Raw genomic sequence first — 20,981 nt, 5'->3', positions numbered from 1 at the left:
TCCTTGCCCATCCCTGTTTCAGACCTAACATCCTGTAACTAACAAATACAAATCTTTTGGAATGTCTTAACTTAACAAACCCCTTGTTCCCACCAACCTAAAGGCTAAGAAGTAACCTTTGTTCCTGGGTTATTCGTACTTGACTCCAAATAAATTCTCTTACCCCTTTGAGATGAGAGCTGTTTTGCGTGAACATGCCATACACTTGGTCTGATCGTGAAACACACAAGCAGCCCTTACTAGGGAATTATGAATAGCATTATGATTTTAATTCTGATAGAATCTGACATTTATATCTCCCTCGCCCTCAGAATGTGCCTCAGACTGAGGCTTCCTTGTGATGAAGTGGCCACACTAGCAGATAAAGGAAAGAGTTACATATGTGGCTATAGGACCAGGCTCTAGGACCTCTGCCTAGAAAAGCCACCTTAACACCATGAATGTTTTTTAAGACACTACTTGGTCTTTTTGACAGATTTTAAAACTTCTAGGGAGAGCAACAGAACTAAAAAATCTGGGCCCAGGGGTCTTTTCTGAGACTGATACTCCAGCCAAGGACCATGCATGGAGATAACCTAGAACCCCTGCACAGATGTAGCCCATGGTAGCTGAGTATCCAAGTGGGTTACCTAGTAAGGGGAACAGGACTGTCTCTGACATGAACTCAGTGGCTGGCTCTTTGATCACCTCCCTCTGAGGGGGAATGCAGCCTTGCCAGGCCACAGAGGAAGACAATGCAGCCAACCCTGATGAGACCTGATAGGCTAAGGTCAGATGGAAGGGGAGGAGGACCTCCCCTATCAGTGGACTTGGGGAGGGACATGGGAGGAGAAGAGGGAGTGAGGGCAGGATTGGGAAGGGATCAGGGAGGGAGCTACAGCTGAGATACAAAGTGAAAAATCGTAATAAATAAAAAAATAAATTAAAAAATACAAAAAAAAAACTTCTCCAACACATCAGTACAACATTAACAGACTTAGAGGCCAAATTACAGTCTCTTTTGAAATTAGATAATGGTAGCCCTAAACAAGGAGCAAAAGAGGAAGGTTTAAAAGAAAGAAAAAGGAGGAAGCAGGAAAAGCAGGCAGAGAAAGGGAAGAAAAGGTGGCTTTTAAAGAAAAGGTTATGGGGGAAAAGGGGAGTGAGGAACAGAGAATTTGGAAAAGAAAATGTGCATGTCAGGAAAACAGAGGGAAGAGGCTGAAGACCACAAAGCTTGCTATATTCATGTGTGAATGTTTTTCAAAGGAAGCATTAAGGTGGGTTTGGAGGAACTAGATTCACAATTATGAGGAAACTAAGAAGTAGAAGGCTGACCTCTCAAAATACTTTGAGCAGCTACATTTAAAATTTCAAAGTAAACACTGACCTCCAGTCTCCTCCAAAAATCCACACTAGGAAACCCTGTCTCTCCCGCTTCTCTAGGTTCTTTTATTTTGGATTTTGCACAATTAAGGTCTTGAACAACTGACACCAGGCTAAAGTAAAGAGTGGCTATATACAGAGACCCTAACAGCGCTGCTCTCCTGGAGCAACCTGCAGCTCCTGGTGGCCACCAAGGCCATGTGGTAGTAATTAGGTGGTGTGCTCCGTCAACCCGCTCCTTCTTCTAGGAAATGATCATTATGCCATATTAATGAACCAAGCACACTGGCTTGAATTCCCCCAAGTGCTTCCCCCTGGAGACAGAAAAGTAAAGAAGAGAAATGTGACAGATGACTTCTGTCTTTCTCGCCCGAATTGGCTCTAAATACCTTCCTATTCCTTTTCTTTACAGAGAAATGTGTTTGTGGATCTAAAATGTACAGTTTCCTTAAATATAATTTCTGATTATTTAATTTTTCAGGCCTTGGAAAGCTACCATGAAAATTTAATGTATGGAAAAAGCATTGGCATTTTAATACGCACACACAATCAAACCTGATGTGGAATTAAACACCTAAGACTTGAGTGCTGATGACAATAGTCAATCTTTTCTATTCAATGATGAGACAAATACACCTAAAACGAAACTCAGTAAACAAGATAGGAGACCTTAATATGGACAGAAACTCACAAGTACAACTAGAACACAGCTGCTTGAGACATGGAGAAAACACATACTTCCGATCATTTCTGGTCTTCATTGCTGCAAATCAGTTTTCATAAAGCAGCCATTAAACAGTTGGTGAGGAAGGGCTTTTAAGAATAATTCTTAATTCTCTAATCAACTGGAGCACAGTTTAGAGAGGAAAACACACTGATTGACATGGCTGTGTCTTGTTTTTTATTTCTATGAAGTCTACTTGCTTCAAATAAGATTATATTATAAAACATTATATATAAAAATATTACAAAAGGTGTCCTCTATACTTTTATACCACCTAAGATTATGAAAGATGAAAGAAAACAAAAATCCAAAGGTAAAGTCAAGCCTAACACACTACTGCCACCTAATGCTTAGTAAAATATTGTCTAGAAAGTCAACAATTCATTGTTTTGTTTAACCACTAACAAAACATGATTTTTAAAACAAGCCTAATTTTTCCAGGTTTTAGCTTGGAAAAAATGTAACCCAAAGGTGTGATTAACCATCAAAAAATTCTTATTTACCACTTCTCTACAACACTGTGCCAGCCAATAGAGCTATTTAAGACAAAGGGAGGATCCCTGTCCTTAAGGGTCTCACTTTTCTACAAGGAAAAGAACAGACATTGGAATGATCAACTAACTATAAGATGAGGTACTAAGATGAAAACATAAAAAAGCTGCTCATTTTGGCAGGGGACTAATAATAAAAATAATATAATAAAGGTGGCATTGATTGACACCGAGGAAGAAGTCAGCCTGTGGAGAAGATATGGAAGAGTAGAGAGAAAGAACATCCTGGGTAGAGAGAAGATAACAAAAGGACAGCAAGAAAGTAAGAGGACAGTAAGAAAGGCAGACACCAGAGTTATAAACAAGAACTGCAAGGCAGACAGAGAATGAGTGAGGGAAACTTTATTTAAAGGGTTTGAATGAGCTAATTTTAAAATGAAGCATCTTAGAACGCTAAGACTTGCCTCTATTTAAAACTCCACATTATTTGCAGGATAGAATATAGCTTTGTTTCTAAGAGAAAATGAAACGAACATCTATCCCAGAGATGGGCAAGGTGTGACAGCTGGCTTTCAGAGCACAGGTTAGATAAACCATAGGTTCAAAGACGAAGTCACTTCACATGCTAGTCTTGGGTTAGCAGGGGTCAACCTAACATCATCACTGAACCTGAAAGGAATAATGGAAAATAGAGAACAGCGCTGCCATGGTACAGAGTAGTCAAGAAGCCAACTGCTTTTTGAGATTCTGCTCTGGAGAGTGCAAGGAGTTGGTGCCACCAAGGACAGAAAAGTGTGTGGTTCAGATCTCTACCTTTGGAAAGTTCACTTTGGCTGAAGTAGCCACAGGCATAGGCAATGAAAAATAGGCTATGCTTAGCAGGATGTTAACGGGTTCCAGCCTACCAGAAGACCACAGCAGAGAAGAGACTTTTAAAAACTGTTTATTGGTTCTTTGTGAATTTCACATCATGCATCCCAATCCCACTCATCTCTCTCTCCCCTCATATCTACCCTCCATCCTTGCAAACTCCCCCCAAACAGGAAAAAAAGAAAAAAAAACCATTGTAGAAGTGTATCACAGTGTGTCCTACAGTCCACTCTCTTGCCCACACTTCTTTTGCTTGCAGATGTTCACTGCAATGACTCACTGATCTCCTAGGAGGCCTCAGGATTCTGTTACTCACTCTATCAATACTGGAACCCCACTGGGACCCCTTAATGCACTCCAGCAGTTCATCCAGCACAGAGGTGGGACAAATCCAAACCCTGGATCTGGCCCTGAGAGGTATCTGAGCTGGTCAGCCCAGTGAATGTTGCACTCTCCTGCTGTCGAGTCTGGCTCACCAGCAAACCCCAACACCAGGGCCAGCTCTGCCCTGCTGCCCAGGAGAGTTGCAAGGTCTGTTCTCCCAAGTGCAGCCAGGGAGGGACACGGCCAGTTCTCCCACTCTCATGCACTCAGGGCCAGGTCTCCCATCTGCCATATGTGGCAAGGGACAAGGGAGGGGATGAGGGCTTCTCTCCCTCATTTGCTTCACCACACAGCAAACAAGTTATGGGGTCAGCTCTCCCACACTCAATACCTCAGGGCCAGCTCACCTGCACCCCTGCCATCAGGGTTAGCTCTACTATGTTGCCCAAGTGAGGTGCAGGGCCTGCTCCCCGAATGCTATGGCAGGTGAGGGGCAGGGACAGCCTTCCTGCTCTCATGCCTCCAGGGCCAGCTCTCTCAGGATGCCCAGGTGAGGAGTGGGACCTCAGATATCAACACATCCCTGGGTGGCAACCCAGACTCAGGATGTCCATCTGTCCTTTGGTGGTAACAGACTCCTGTGGCTGCAGGGCCACAGACTAAGACGTGACCCCTGGTGGCAGCACAAGCCAGGGCCCCGCCATGGTCCCAGGCGGTATCACAGGCTACACACATCAGGCTGTTTCTCACTACCCTTGAGACTCCAGTTCTGCCTCTCCTCACTGTTCCCACATCCTTCTGTGTCTCTTTTTCTTCCATTTTTCCATCCCTTACTTGCTCCTCTTAGTGGCGCATCGGGTCATCTCAGGAGTGGTGTCAGGAGTACAATACCCTGCTCATGCATTACGGCTCCATTCAGGGGTCATCTCAGGCATGGTCTCACACCCTGGTCCTGCACAGCGCCAGACTGGTGTTCATCTCAGGCCAGGGAGTCTTCTCCAGCTCACTCCTTGTTCAGACCTGCCTGAGTGGCCCCATGTGACGGTCATCTTTCTTGGGCTCATTCCTGCCCAGGACCCATGGTTCCAGAAGAGGTTCTTCTAGACTCTGTCTCACTCCCTGCCCTGGAAGCCTATCAGGACCTGTGTGGCACCAGACTGCTGGTCTTCTCAGGCTCCCTTTTTTTGTGGGGAATGTTAAGCTACTAATCATTCAGATGTTCATAGATCAGATCGCTGAGCGTAGACACAGCCTCTCTCCTCTCTGTCGCCTACTAACACACGTGTGACACAGCAGCCACACCTGCAGTGCCTTTAGGATCAGGGAAGACAGACCTTTTGACTAAGGGGTATCTTCAAGACAGCAGAAGTGGACCTTACCAGAAGGTGCAAGAATGGGCAAGAATGGGAAGGTAAGTTTCCATTACCAATGATGGCAGGTGAGGTTATTTAAGCCAATCTTCTCAATAAATACAACATCAGAGCCCAGATAAAATTTAGACATTCGTTTATTCCAATACAAAGCATAAGGTTTCACTTGGTATTTCCAAAACAAAATTATTTAGGGATTGACTGACCTCTCTATCATCCCCTGACTGCTTTATACTCTTCCACTAGCCTTAGCAGCCTCTTTACTGCTTTTATTTCAAATGCCTTAATGCTCTATCTCCTTCATACGAGTCTTTCGAAATCTAGGTTATTTTACTTTTCAAATTCATCTATTTTTCTCAGCAAATTTCATCATTGCATTTTTCTTTACAGCACAGGAAAATTCCACTACATATATGTACCACACTTGTGTTATCCATTTATCTGTTGATGAATATCTGGGTTGGTTTCACTCTCTGGCTAATATGAATAATGCAGCAATTAACATGGATATACAGTTATCTTGGTACAGTGCACAGTCCTGTAGCTATGCTTGGGAGTGGGATAATTGGGTCACACAGTAGCTCTATTTTTAACGTTCTGAGGAACATCCACACTGATTCCTCTAATAGCTGTATTACCTTGCACTCCCACTAGCAGGAATAAGGTTTCCTCTTTTTCCACATCTTCACCAGCATTTGTTGTCATTTGTTTTTTGTGATGCTAGCCATCCTAACTACAGTTATGGGATCTCAAAGTAGTTTTAATGTGCATGCCCTTGATGGATAAGGATGTTAAAAAGTTTTTAAAATGCTGACTGTTAGGTAATTTTATGTCAACCTGACACAAGCTAAAGTCAACTGAGATGAGGGAACTTCAGTTAAGAAAATATCTCCAAAAGATCAGATTATAGGCAGGCTTGTCAAACATTTTCTTAATGAGTAATTGATTGGGGAGGGGCCAGGCCATTGTGGGTGGGGCTATCCCGGGATAGTGGTCCTGGGTTCTATAAGAAAACAGAATGAGCAAGCCATGAGAAGTAAGCCAGTAAACAGCACCCTGCCATGGCCTCTGCATCAGTTCCTGCCTCTAGGTTCCTAACCTATTGAGTTCCTGTCCTAATTTCTTTTGATGAACAGTAATATGGAAGTGTAAGCCAAATAAACTCTTGCTTACCAATTTGCTTTTTGGTCATGGTGTTTCACCACAGAAATAGAAACCCTACAAGATACAGACTGACTACTGTGCACACATACACGTCCACATGCACGTGTGTGTGTGTGTGTGTGTGTCTGTCTGTCTGTCTGTCTGTCTTTCCTGTCCTTTCTTTTCTTTTTTGAGAGCTGTTGTAGAGGAATTTGAATCCAACAACATGTCTGCTCTGGCAAGGGATCATATCCAAAGACCTTCTAGATCTATGTGATCCAGCTATAATGCATACACACTATGGATTACAGTATGATCTGGCTGGAATAAAGACATTCCCTTAGCACACACCTTTAATCCCAAACAAAGAAAGTAAAGTTAGTTTACAGAAGGAAGCAGCCATGTTTGAAAGTGAGGTCTAATTGAGGGGCAGACAAAGTGATGAGAGAATGATTTGACAGAATGAGTCAGAAATAAGATACTTCCAACTCTCACAGGACATGATAGGACAGGAAAGAGAGGCTACTTAAGAGCAGGGTAGGGAGAGAATAAGTTTTTACCAGGAGTTTTGTACTGAGAGTTTCTGAATTTTTTACTGAGAGTTTCTTAAGGGGACAGTTTTACAGAGAGAGGTGGCAGAGAGAACAAGCTAGACACAGGTGAAGTCAGAACAAGCCAGAAAATGAGGAGCTAGAAGATTACAACATATTGACAGAAATAGCTTGAGGCCAGGCAGAGCAATTTAGTCAGAAGCCAAGAGAAGCCAGTTTAAATCAGTCAGCTTGGAGAAGAGTTTAGGCTAGAACAGCTGAGTTGAACCAGCCAGTGAGAGTTCAGAAAGAGCTGGAAAGGCTTAGGAATGGCTCTTATCTCATTCCCTAATCTAAGGGAAATAAAAACATTTACAAACTGTCCATTTCATTAGACTATTTCTTAATAAACAATTTTCTGTTTGGAAAATTTGCAGTTATAGGTATGATCTATATAGTAATCCTTTATCTAAAGACAAAGACTTTCTCTCAAAAATAGTTTTAAAATCTTAAACACATCAAATAGATGATAACACAGTAAGGCCAAAATCACAGGAAAACAGATGACCAAAGTCAAAAATGTAAGGTGCTCTGGTATGACATCACCCAGTCTCAAAGTTACCTTTACAAGAAGTTTGATTTCATATGCCCATTTGGCTCAAAACAGGAGCATTGAAGACAGACTAAGCGATAACAGCTTAATGGAACAAAAAACACAATAGCTAAGATAGGAATGGTGGAGCCATGACACTCTGAAACCCCAGCTGCAAGAGGTACATATGTGAGAGGTTTAAAAGTTCACATCTTATGAATGCAACCTGTGATGCTGTATCTAAGGAAAAATACTTGGTCTCTGCCCTGGTTCCAGGTACATAGCTCATAAAACCCTTGCAGCCCAGCTGTGAAAACAGATCTCCTTTATAAGCTAATGAGGAAAGTGATGACTGAGGCCTCTTAAATAGTGTCAGGATGGGGACTGGTCACTAGGAAGATCAATCATGACCCAAGAACTGGAGTTCTCAGCCCCACACCCTACTCTAAAGGGGAGTGAGCTGAGTTGAGTTGATCAGTTTCTTGGTTCACTGTTTGCTGTTCTAACAGACTAACTGAAGCCAGGTGATCTGTAAAGAACATAACTTCATTTCTTATATGTCCGGGAGCAGCCTGTGCCTCAAGGGTGCTCTATTGCTCTTCCCTGGCAAAAGGGTAAAAGAGATTGTGTGCAAGAAAGTGAAGGGGACCAAACTCAGCCTTTTACCATGAATATAATTCCCCAAATAACAATTCTACCCCTGTGATAATAGCATTACCTGTTATATTCTGCTCTCAACACTGTTTCATTAGAGATGAACTTCACACCACACAAGCCAACCATGATACAGAGGATCCTCTCCTCTGCCCTACTAGAGACTCAACCCTCTGTCATACTAAGCACACTACCTTTCTCAAACTGCATGCAGACTTCCACAATCAAGGCCTTTGACTGCACCAACAGAGCTCCTGTAAGTGACTTTGACCAGAAGGTGTTCATCAAGGCCACAGTGACAGGAGGGTAAGAGCAGAGCTGCCTGGCCTGTCCTATACAGACAGCTGTAGTTGTCAAAGAGCTGCCAGGTATCCTGAGGCCTCTCCTCAGCCCTCCATAGCAACTTTGGCTCCCATTCCAAGATTCTCTTAATGCCCAAAAACTTAGCCTGTGGGCCAGACCACTTCTTTGTAATGTATCACAAGCATATTAAGAGTTGCTCTTAGCTCCCTACATCAATTTTTTATTTTGTTACAGCACATGTAATCTTGATAACTTCTCATTCAAGACATACAATGTATTAGATAACAAGCTTAATGGCAATCTAGACATGATCAGTTATAATCAAGAAAGCCTCTAAATATGCATACAAACAGAAAATTTTATATTATATCCTTACACCACTAAGAGCATCTCCAGCACTCCAGCCTCAGGTGACATGGAATTTCCTTAAGATTATGGGACAGACTCTAACAGCAGCATGTAATCTTCCAGCATGCTAATTCTTTTCCAATTGAAAGGTATCCCATAACATCATCAGTATCAATGGGAAGGGACCCCTGTTTTCATTACATATATATATATATATTCATTCCAGTACAGGAATAATATTACTAATACTTCCAGTCCCTAGGCGATTAAAGCAGAAGGTTGTTATAAAACTATTATTTGTGGGAAAGCCAGGCGCGGTGGTGCACATGTGTAATCCCAGCACTGAGGGAGGCAGAGGCAGGCCGATCTCTATGAATTCTTGGCTAGCCTGATTTACAAAGAGAGTCCAGGACAGCAAAGAGTACACAGAGAAAACCTGTCTATGGGGGGTGGGGGGGAACCTGTTATTTGTGAGAAACAAAAACACAATTTGGAGTTGACTTTCAAGGAGAAGAAACAACCACTTTTATAACTAAGCACTAATAAAACACTGCTAAAAAATGTTAATTGTTTTATCTTATGTAGTAAATCACTTGGCAAAAGACCAAATGCTATGTTAAATAAACAACTTTAGGGCTAACTGTGCATTCGATATTTACACATGACTTTGAAAAATTCTAAAATATTTCAGTCAACAGGACTGTTTTTAGTATCAGAACCTTGAAAAGTACGACATTCACAAAAACTGAAGAAAGGAAACAGTGATTACTAAATCAGAATGAGCTTTAAACTTAGCACCCTGTGATTTAGCAATATTTTATCCCAACAACTAATTATGTAGGAGCTATTAAATTCAGAGAATTCTAAATTTGGAAAAAGTAGATGTAATAAATGTAGCTTTTTATAAAATCAGGCACAGAATGGCATTAGTCCAATGAAATTTTATTCGCAACTGCTTTATGACATTGTTGAAAAACATAGATTGAGAAAATAGTCATTTAAAAGATTGTTTTTGTAACAAAGCAAAACAGACCTAATGACCGTGATAAACAATGTAAGTTTCCAGTATGATTTTCTTTCTTAGATCTATCTGAAACTGTATAAGGTAAACAAGTTTCATTGTATAAGCTATACACAATCTATATTCTTTTGAAATTAAATGAGAATAGCAATTATTCTGGCCTTAACTATAAGGTATTGTATAGAAACCCAGAGAAATGGAAATTTTGTCCTTAAGCAGTAGTAAACCCTGTTACATGGCAATTTTTAGAGAAAGTGATGTATAAATGGGAGATTGTGCCACACTGGAAAATCTGTGATCATGCTTAGATTTTTAATCTCTAGCCAGCTACATTTTAAGCTTTAGATTTCTCAACTACAAACACAGGGATAGCAACATCTACCTTACAGGACTACAGAACCTATAAAGCAGGTAGCAGGTAAAAGCACTTGTAAGCTATAAACATATATTCTGTGAAACAACTATGTACAACCTTACTTTCTTAAGCAGAACATATGGAGCATAGTTTAACTCACTGTCTTATTAGGAATAGCAGTTACTGTGCTAGTCTATGATAAACGACGTAGAACAGCAACCCAGCCTCAAAAATGCTAGAATGTCATCTGACTGTTTCTGGTGGTGCGTGGTTTTGTTCCCAATATACAGCTGTTAAATGAGATTTACTACTGGCATCAGTATACGCAGGAACCATCACCCAGAATGATGCCAGGGGAAATGCCCTCCTGGACTTTGCTCCTCGCTTCCTCACATACTTATCTCAACAGACAGTTAGCTCTCAAACAGAGCAGCACATCAACTTTCTGCCATCAAATAGATATGAGCCAGCCGCGCATCACCTTTCTTCCTTCCTTCTCTGACAACGGAGTCTCTCCTTCCTCTTACCAATCTTTCTCCTTGTGCTTGAGACTCTATCCCCACCTGTCGATTACTCCTTCGCAACATTAATCTCAAGCCTTTGCTTGGCTTATTCCCATCAGATAGATGTAAACACATTTAACTCTTTCCCATAAGAAAAGCAGGAAAGAAGAAACACCAACACCATCCTTTGTGGACATGCCAGCTAACCTTTTTACTTTACAGCTCTACTACCTGTGTCCTACAGAACTATCGCCAAACACGGTATACTAGGTGAGGGACCCCATGAGGAAGGGTGCACATGCGGAGCTAAGATTCTAAGAACATTTTTAAAGCAACCAGTGAGAGTTACTTGGGTGAAGTGGCAGGTAGGTCAAAACAGACGAGGATTGCAGAAAACACCCAAGGAAGAGTATCTGCCCACAAGAGAAAAATAAAATAGCCCACAGAGTCTAATAAATAGGAAATTAATGCATACATTTATCCATGTTTCCTCACCAAATTACACTATTGTAACAGCAAAGGAATCAGAGATATAAGAATATATGAAACCAAAAGCAGAAATAGATATTTATGTGAAAACCCCAAGCTGAGATAGAACATTAATCATAGTCTATGACCACACTGCCTTATGTGTCACAAGATTTCGTTAGATCACAGAAGCTGAGCACAGCTGGACCTGGTTAGCACTTAGATGGGAAAACTGACCATAAATGGTACCTGCTAAAGTTCTGATCAGGAATTTCTTCAAAGACCCATGTGATAAACAAATGCTTGGTCCCCAGGTCAGTGACATCAGAAAGGGATGAGACCTTCAAAAGGCAGGAGGAGTCTACATAAGGTCTTAGGGTCCTTGAGGTGCCCTTGAAAGTAATTGTGGGAGCCTGGTCTCTTCTTCTTTCTCCCTGCTCCCTACCCATTGAGAAATAATTTTGCTTTACCATAAGCTGCACCAGCACATGTCCAAAAGCAATGGGTCTAATGACCATGAATTAGAACCTATAAAACAAAGAGCCTAAACAGACCATTTCTCAAGTTTCTTACCTCAGGTACTTGTCATAGTAATGGAATACTGATTGACACAGTATCCAATTCAAGAAACTGATACATAAGCTTGAAGAGCAAGAGCATAAGAACTCATTCAGACAGCTTCCTTTAGGAATGAAGTTGGGGGCCAGGAAAAAACAAATCATCTGGTTTAAAGTTTAACAAAAATAACTGGTTCCCCAGTACCCTCTCTCACCAGAAGTCTAGGTCTCCAACAAAGCAGAAAACTAGAGTTTTACTATGCACATAAAGACCAATGAGGTTCTAAATTCGGGAACAGTAATAACTGTTTTAAGGGCTAGGAAAAGTAATGAACTGAAAAAGATGGAGGAGGAGGAAAAGAAAGAGGAACCTGGACACACAGAGTACTAGGATATCAGTCCCCATGTCATCAGGCAGAGATTTGAGAATTCCTCCCTGGGAAATAGACCCAAATGCTAAAAAATGAAGTACTTAAATGGCATCCTTGACCTCACTGAATGAATACCTCAGTCACATAAAAAAAAAAAAAAAATCAGATTCAGTTTAATATTTTACTCTTAAAGATCATTATAAATCATCAAGTATATAAAGAAACCTTTGTAATAAAAGGAATGGTGAGGGGAACCCAGAAGTTGAAGGTTAAAAACTTTTTAAAAAGTTTAATAAAATTTAAAAGATATCCTGTTGCTGATATAATAGAAAAACCCTCAAAATTAAAAATTTATTAAATAAGGCAGAAAATAAGAAGAAAAAATAAAAAAGCAAACACTTGGTGACAGAGGAATTGAAATATAAAGTTGCCTACATTCATTAAACAAGCATTGCCTGGCTGCCTGAAACGATCCAGAGATGGCTTCTGACAGGAGGTATCCCAGAAAAACATTAGGCCCTGGAACACAAGTAAAGATAATGTATGAAAGGAGAAAGTGTGTTAAGCTGCTGATCAGGGTGGCGATTTAAACTCCTATACTTCCGAACATGAGGAGGGGTGCTAGTAACGATGCCAGGATAACAGCACAAGTCAGAACTCTTCTGGGAAAACCCAGATTTGGCCACCATAGTAATAAACCAAAGTAAAGTTTCATGATTGAGTTGCTTTCCTCAAAGGAGATGTAGTGGTGACCCTGACAAGAGTAACCATGGTGGAAAAGAAGGGGCAAAGCCTCCTGATGGAGCAGAGGACCTGGAGAAACATGCAGTAGAGACACACTTGGAGAACAGTTTTCCTACAGAGTACAGAGTTCAGACATGGAACATCAGCTGATAGAAGTGGGGTTAAGAACTTGGATACTTTCTTACTAGATGGGATGGGGGAAATGGCACATTCCAATTCTGACAGGAATACTCCAGGAAAAAAAAAAAGCCAAATATCTATCTTCTACTAGCCTGTTGGTAACAGCACAGAGGAACATATCAATTCATAATTCTTGTTTTGCTTTTACAAAATAGAGAGCTGAAGATGAAGAAAGCTGAGGCTTCCAGAAAGTCTCCTGAATAGCCCAATCTCTATACTAAAAAATATGAACACTGCTGAGATAAATTAAAAATGGTAAGTAGTGGAAAAAAATATGATGTGTTTGTATATTCAAAGCCAATACTGGTAAGGTATCTATTTTGCTAAAACTGATATATGTTAATGAAATTTTATTTAAGACTCAGCCAAAACTATTTTTTGTTACAGTTTTACAAACTGACTTTAAAGTTTCTATAGAAATGTGAGCAAGGGCTAGCAAGATGGCTCAGTGGGTAAAAGCACTTGCTGCCATACCCAAGGACCTGAGTTGTATCTTCAGGACCCACATGATCTAACTGACTCTCTCATGCTGTTTTCTGACCCACACACACCACACTGTGGGTGAACACATAAAATTTTAAATGAAACAAAAAATTTGAAAAATAATGTAAGCAAACAAAAATAATAAGAATGAGAGAATTTCAAATAATGTTAAGCAATAGACTGATGTTGAGCTGACACAGGCTAATGAAGAAAGAAAATGTTTTCAACAAATGATGTTGGAGGACTGCATCTCCATACTGAGGAAAACTAAAAATCTACCCACCAATCTCAGCCTACATAAAAGGTAGAGATCTATCAGGAAAGCAAACTTTAAAGCTTCCAGAAGACACAGAAGACTATTTTCATGACATTAGAGAAGACATAGAACAGTAAATATAAAACAACAAAGCCAAAATGACTACTATTTCATAAAAACAAAAAACTTCTATAGTGGGAGTATAACTTAGTGGTAGACAGACATAAATTAGATCTGATATATTGCTAATGTACATATAATTCATCCACTTTAGTCCTGACAAATAGGAGCACATGAAGCCTTCTCATTGTTCAATTAACAGACAACAGAACATAGAAGGCTCTCTAGTTCTAGCCAGTCAATTCTCCAATGTTATTAACTAGAATACAGGGAAATTTTAGTATAAGAAAATGTTTCAACAAAATGTACTTGATTTTTCTGATATATCTTAAAAATTCCAAAGCAGAAGGTACCTCAAGTTCACTTAGTCTTATTTTTTATCTAAGACTAAGATATTAGCACATTTCTGATGGTAAGATATCTTTCCCAATAAACACAATTTGGGCAAAATATCAGAGATCATATATGGCATAAACTAGAAAAACAGTGCTATATAAATAATGATTCTTTTCCTTTAAAAAAAAAAACTGAACTAAATGGAGACCATTACAGGGTTACTGATCTTGGTTCATGAACATCAAAGTATGACAATAAATGAATAGAACAATCCAAAGGGTCTAGATAATTTTAAGTACCACAATTAATTTTAAAAATAATTTTTCAGTGAAAACCAATTTTAAAAGGCTTAAATGTTCACTATCCAAAAAACACAATCTAAACTATAAACAAAGGCTGCATATACATGTTAAACAAAAGTAAAATTAAATCATATTTTTGGAATTGTAAATGGCCGCATGAAGGAGAAAAGAAGAGCACAAAGTCCCGCCCCTAGCGGAGGAGTTATTGGCATTAGACAATTGCCAGGCAGAGAAGGGGTCAGCTTTCTTTAAGAGTCTGGCTCCTGGTAAGTGGACCAAACTCCAGGGCAGGCTCCACACCCAAGAGTATTTGGGCGACTCAAATTGAACACAACGCTTTGAGGAGATGAGAAAGAGAACTCGAATTTGGGTTAGTAGGGAGGAGAAAGCACATCTGGGAGAAGCTGGCAGAAGGGAAAAGGATATGATCAAAATTGTATGGAACTCTCAAAGACTAAAAACATTACTTAAAATGTTAACAGTATATGCAAAACAAGCACGTATATTCTGTGCAGCAGCCAGAACACAGAAAGTATTGTCATTTTAATATACAGTTGGTGTAAAACATTTTAGATTTTTATGTTCTTATTTTTACCAAGTCATCAAAATCCAGTGAACATTCTATATTTATAACACATTTCAATTTTACACACAGAACATTATACATTTCAGGTGCTCAATAGAATAACTAGCGGCTAGCTGATTTCAACACTCATTAAGTAAAAAATGTTTTAGACATTTTATATAGATTATCTCATTGAACAATAGCTGAGACAAATAGAAAAGTGGTCCAATTTCTTATAGTGGGTGATAGAGTCGGAGGATTCTAATTCAATCATCACCATGCTATCCCACACCTAACCAAAATTCTTTTTCTCTACTACTGAAACTTTCAAATGAACAATGAGCAAATGAACGTCTAAATTCCTGTTGGTGTAAATGTTTTGAAGCTTAAATTTCTGGTCATATTAAAAAACACAACAAAACTGTTTTCCCATGATTTCAAATCTGAAAAGAAAGACTTACCAGTAATATGAGTTTCTGATACTTTTGTTTTAGGTCTGACACATTTGCAGATGGGTCTGCACCCAGAATGCTGTACCAATCCTTTTTGAGTGTCTGCTCAAAAGCCATCAGCGTCCCTTGAACTAGAAGTGGGCCTTCTCTGATAAGCTGCAGCAGAAATGTTATGGCAATTCATTACGGTGAGAAAAAATAAATATTCCTTCCTAAATTCTTTATTACTTGAACAAAATGTTACCACAATGCAAGCCCAAGAAAATCTATATTTCTATTTTAAATGTCCCATAAAGGCCATGTAAAAGGATACAAGGATATAAGGATTCAGAAAACCTATTAGATATTTCATGGTTATACGCGTATCTCTTAAGTAAACCCACAATGTCATTAAAAGAGAATTTGATAATGAGCCTGGGTGATGAATGAACTTCTAAGAAATTATTTCTTAAAATCTAATGGTAAAACTGGCATACAGGTGCTCACTAAACACACTGGGGTCTAGCATTTATGAAACGAACGGACGAAAGAAATATAATACCAAAGAAATTGAAGTTGAGGGCATACATAGCCCTCGAATTTCCCTGATTTCGCCCCTTTTCCTCTGGAGTAAATGTAAAGACGTACAAAATGACAGCTCGGGCTTGGGGAGAGTCCCTTGAGTCCCTTGCTAGGGCAAAGATGTTCCAAGCCTGCAAAGACATCGCTCCCAAAGCTGTCTACTCCATGATGCCACCGTCCTCCCGGCTTTAGAAACCAGCTCACAAAGGGGAAACCGCGTCTCGCCGACTTGGAGGTGGAGGACCTGCGGCGTCCACTGTTGGCACTACCCAGCCTGGCCCCGCGGACGCCTTCCCTGGCTCCACACAGCGTCACACTTACCAAGCTTCACACGGGAGCTGGAGCACACTCGCTGCCGCAGCCTGCCAAAGCCCGGAACCAACTTTTCTCTCCGCCGGAAGTCGGAGTACTGAGGGAGTGCGTTTCCAGTCGAGCCCTAGTTCCGAATGCACACATCCGAAGGGGCCCCGCCTCCTGCCCAGACGCGGTCGCTATGGTAACCCGTCTGGGTTTCTGAGCTTTCTGTCCCGACTGAGAGGAGCTGAGAAGAAAAGAGTTTCCTCATCTTGCTCTCTTTCTCCCTGGCCCCGGCTCCGCAATTGTCGTACCCTCCACCTCTTCTTCGGTGCACCTTCATCCCAGTTTCTTTTTACCTTACCTTGAGCAACTTTCTTCCTGGTTTATACTGGGGACGGGGAGTTAGTGATAAAGGTGAGGATATCTATCAAATTATGCCTAATAACCATTCCCATCAGAACTCAGAAACTGACTTAAACTATTTTTAAAGTTTTCGAATCTTTTCACATTTACTATTTATCTCTTCGTCACTTTCACTTCAGCCCAGTGAGACAACTTTGGAAGGTGTTGCTGTAACTAGCAAGATGAGGAAACAAATCAAGGATCAAGGCCAAATATACAATTATGCAGGCGTAGAACCAGCACTCTTACCAGAATGAACTGTCCTTTGTGAATCATTTAGGTTATTCCACACTTTTGAGTGTGGTGTTAGCTTTTTCTACCATCTCGGTTTATTTGTTCCCTTTTATTAACTCTTCTCTGTGTTTCTTACTTTGCCTTCCTCTCATGTCTGCGTTGTATCTAGAGATGAGAAGCATCTTAAGTTTTGAGAAACATGATATCTCCCTTGAAGCTACAAAGTAGATTTGGTGGTGCAAATTGCTTAGATGTACTTTCCTTTAGTTTTTCTTCTTCCAAGTATCAGTTCAAGAAGCACAAAAGATGAAATGAAGTGGAAATATTCTAATAGGATAAATTATTTAATTTTATGAGCATTGCAGAAAACATGATGAATTGCAGAATGATGCAGTTGACTTTAAAATCTAAATATGAATGCACAGACTAGGTTCTCCGATTGATTTTGTCATGTTTAAAGCAAAGATCGTTATACTATCAGTTAGAGAATCTAATTTTCTAGACTTAGAAAGCTCTCTGTATGGCCCTACCAAAATAAAGCAACAGAAGTAAGTATTATGGTTCTCTACATACAATATTATAAGAAAGCCCCCATTAAACTAGCCCATCCTACTTGACCCTTCTTTGCATACATAGGTATGGTTAAGAAGTCCAGTCTTTACAACAAAAATGTTGATATACTGTCCCATTAGGTTAACGTATTATTTCTTTTATTACAGCTACTCATTTTCATTTTCTCTCCAAGTGCTTTAGTCTGCTTCACTAAAGCAGATCAAATTTTGTTCTATCTCCAAGGTATGCTTAATCAAGCAAAACTGTCAATATTTACTTGCTTCATCCACTATATACACCCTCTTTAAGTATCCCTGGTTGTTTCAAAGATGTTTTAGGGGTAGTTTGCTTGGATGTGTGTCCAAACACTTGAAACTTTGAATCTGGCTGTTCTGTCCCTGCAGATACATTTAATCAGAGACATTTCTTCACTAAACAACTTGGTTTTGTTGTTGTTTTTAGTTAGTTGAAAGAAAAGCAGAAGGTTTGTCTAATAATCCAAATCACTAATATTTGAATAAACTCCTAAAGGTAACTGGATCATTCATTATTGATCTCTATTTGTCTAGAACAACATTAGTCAATATAACTATGATAAACTAAACCACAATTGAAAGCTACAAGTGTGACTCTTAAAATATTCTATTTAATACACTATATCCAGAATATTTTCATTATAAAATGTAACCATTTAAAGAACATATAATTATATATCACATTGAGCAAAGTGAGCCTAGGGAATAAAGTCCTAATTCTTTTTCAATTACATTAATTTTTATTGCGTATGCATTTGTATGTGTGTGGGTATGCCACAGTATGTGTTAGAGATCAGAGTACAATTTGTGGAAGTCAGCTTGCTCCTTCCTTATACTTTGTGAGACTAAGGACCAAACTCAACTTGTCAGAATTGCCAGCATTATTTTTAAATTCTGAGTCATCTCTCCACCCCTAAAGTTATAACTTTTTATTCTGGCATTAATTTACCTTCTATAGTAGCTGAATCTTTAGAAAGCCGTCTTTTTCAACTTTCATAGCAAGTCCTGTAAAACACTCATTTTTACTCTTTGGATTCTATGATGCATTATGGTCCCTAGAGGTGTGTTCCGTCACTGTTGGGCTACCAAGGAATGGGAAGATAAAGACAGGAAATCTGGGGTCAGGAAGTCTTACACAAGCTATACCAAGCAAGCTTGTTAAGAAGTACAGCATCAGGCCAGGTGTGGTAGCACTCCCCTTTAATCCCAGCATTCCGTGAGTTCGGGGCCAGCCTGGTCTGCAAAGCAAGTCCAGGACATCCAGTGCTCTATGACATAGAAAGGTACTGTCTCGAAAAAAAAAACAAACAAGTACAGCATCTTACATATGGTTTTCAGGGAGATGGGACAGTAAGCAGAAAGCTTACTTTGATAGAATAGGATGAAATCAGCAAGAAGCTAATCAAACAGTGTTGCACAAAAGGGAACAAGGGCTATCTGAAGTGTATCATACAGTCCTTAGGACTGATAACCACAGTCTGATACACCTTTGTGGGGTCGGGATAGTTGATTTCTCAGGAAATCCTCATCCCCCCACACACAGGAGACGCTGGCCCCAGGACATTACTAGCTCTGCCAAGTGTATCTGGTTTTAAACAAGGAACTGTGATCCTTCTCCACATATCAGGGCCTCAAGGAAAACCTCCCAAGACCCTGGCCCCAGGCCATTACTGGCTCTGCCAAGTATGTTCCTGTTTTTAGTTCCTTGTCAGGGCCTGGGGAAAGCCTTGGGATAGCTTGGTTCCCAACAAGTTTCTACGATAGGTTTGTTTGTTACTGCTTTACTTTCAAAAGCAAATTTATCCATAATATTTCCAAAACCCTGTGCTGTAGCAGAAGCCAAAAATTACATCATTACTTGATTTATCACATTAATAACTGTGTGCCTATAAATAAATGTCCATTAAACACTTATAAGATTCATAATTTGATATGCTACTAGAAAACTCTGCTTCTTACCATACAGACAGATGTGTTAGCTTCTGCTACTTCAATGAAAAACTGAGATGATTGATGCATAAAGCAAGAAGATTTGTTTTGGTTCAGCTTTGTGCATCTCAGGTCAATGTCATATAGACTATTGCTCTGGGTTTCTTGTAGGAGTGGGTGACAGGTGACAGAAGCAGAACTAGCTTCTTCCTTTGTGATCAGGAAGCAAAATGGAATAGCCTAAGGATCTCCCAGTAGGCTCCACTTCCCAAAGGTCCCACCTAATAACACTACTCTTGAGACTGCTTCCCATCCAAATCTCAGCAACAGGGTACTTGTGCTATTTATTCATTTCTTGGCATTGTGTTTATTTACCCTCTTTAGGTATTTCATTACAAACTCTAATTTCCCTTGTATTTATTTATGTTTTTTTTAGGCTTTTGCTATCACTGAACGAAGCTGGATTTATTCATAATTACCACAGATGTTACTAGTATTGCGGTTACATTCTGAAGGTAGACAATTGCATCTGAAGCAACTTGAAACCTCACTGGGAAGATAGGCAAACCACCAAAACTTAGCCAGCAGTTAGATTTTAAAAGTAATAATTTGGTACATGAACAACTTTCATTTACTCATTCACTCAGTCTTCAAGCAGTTTCTGTTTGCTCTGTGCCTCATACGGAGTGACCCTAGAGAATGTTGTCTGCATCTTACTCATCTTGGAAGACAAGTATAAGAAAAAGCATCTGAGATGACTACACACACCCTACGAGTGTATACCAAGCACTGACATCAGTAACTAAAAATGTTAAGTCAAGATGAAGCTAAACCGTGAAGATATGTGGCTGACAGCCTACAGACTGGGAAAGGATCTTCACCAACCCTATATCTGACAGAGGGCTAATATCCAGAATATATAAAGAGCTCAAGAATGTATACAGCAACAAATCAAGTAATCCAATTTTAAAAAATGGGGTACAGAACTAAACAGAGAATTCTCTATAGAGGAATAGCAAATGGCAGAGAAACACTTAAATGCTCAATGTCCTTAGTCATCAGGGAAATGCAAATCAAAACGACCCTGAGATCTCATCTTAGACCCATCAGAATGGCTAAGATCAAAAACTCAAGGGACAACACATGCTGGAGAGGATGTGGAGAAAGGGGAACCCTCCTCCATTACTGGTGGGAATGTGAACTTGTACAACCACTTTGGAAATCAATCTGGCACTTTCTCAGACAATTAGGAATAGCACTTCCTCAAGATCCAGCTATACCACTCCAAGACATATATCCAAAAGATGCTCAAGCACACAACAAGGACATTTGTTCAACCACATCTCTAGCAGCTTTATTTGTAATAGCCAGAATCTGGAAACAACCCAGATGTCCCTCAGTGGAGGAATGGATACAGAATTTGTGATACATTTACACAATGGAATACTACTCAGCAATTTAAAACAAGGAAATCATGACATTTGCAGGCAAATGGTGGGATCTAGAAAAGATCATCCTGAGTGAGGTATCCCGGAAGCAGAAAG

General features: G+C 39.9%; 1 protein-coding gene and 1 non-coding gene across 5 annotated transcripts in view; both read right to left on the bottom strand.

The window, feature by feature from the left end:
• Dnajc24 (DnaJ heat shock protein family (Hsp40) member C24) overlaps window positions 1-16,468 on the bottom strand; it is a 60,658-nt gene extending 44,190 nt beyond the window's left edge. For 2 of the 4 annotated variants that reach the window (XM_021656857.2, XM_060371747.1), the window contains exons 1-2: window positions 16,310-16,468; window positions 15,437-15,583 (exon numbers count right to left, since the gene is read on the bottom strand). In XM_021656857.2, coding sequence (XP_021512532.1) covers window positions 15,437-15,544 — 108 coding nt within the window. In that variant the 5' untranslated portion in view covers window positions 15,545-15,583; window positions 16,310-16,468. The other 2 variants (XM_060371748.1, XM_021656859.2) reach the window with 2 other exon arrangements.
• Window positions 4,967-5,098, bottom strand: LOC132649141 (small nucleolar RNA SNORA17). The gene has a single exon (XR_009587570.1). It is a non-coding gene; the product is annotated as a small nucleolar RNA SNORA17 (small nucleolar RNA).
• Window positions 16,469-20,981: the final 4,513 nt, after the last annotated feature.

This window comes from Meriones unguiculatus, chromosome 18, assembly GCF_030254825.1.
Source record: "Meriones unguiculatus strain TT.TT164.6M chromosome 18, Bangor_MerUng_6.1, whole genome shotgun sequence".
Classification (NCBI taxonomy): Eukaryota; Metazoa; Chordata; class Mammalia; order Rodentia; family Muridae; genus Meriones; species Meriones unguiculatus.
This window is presented reverse-complemented; position numbering and strand designations above follow the sequence as displayed.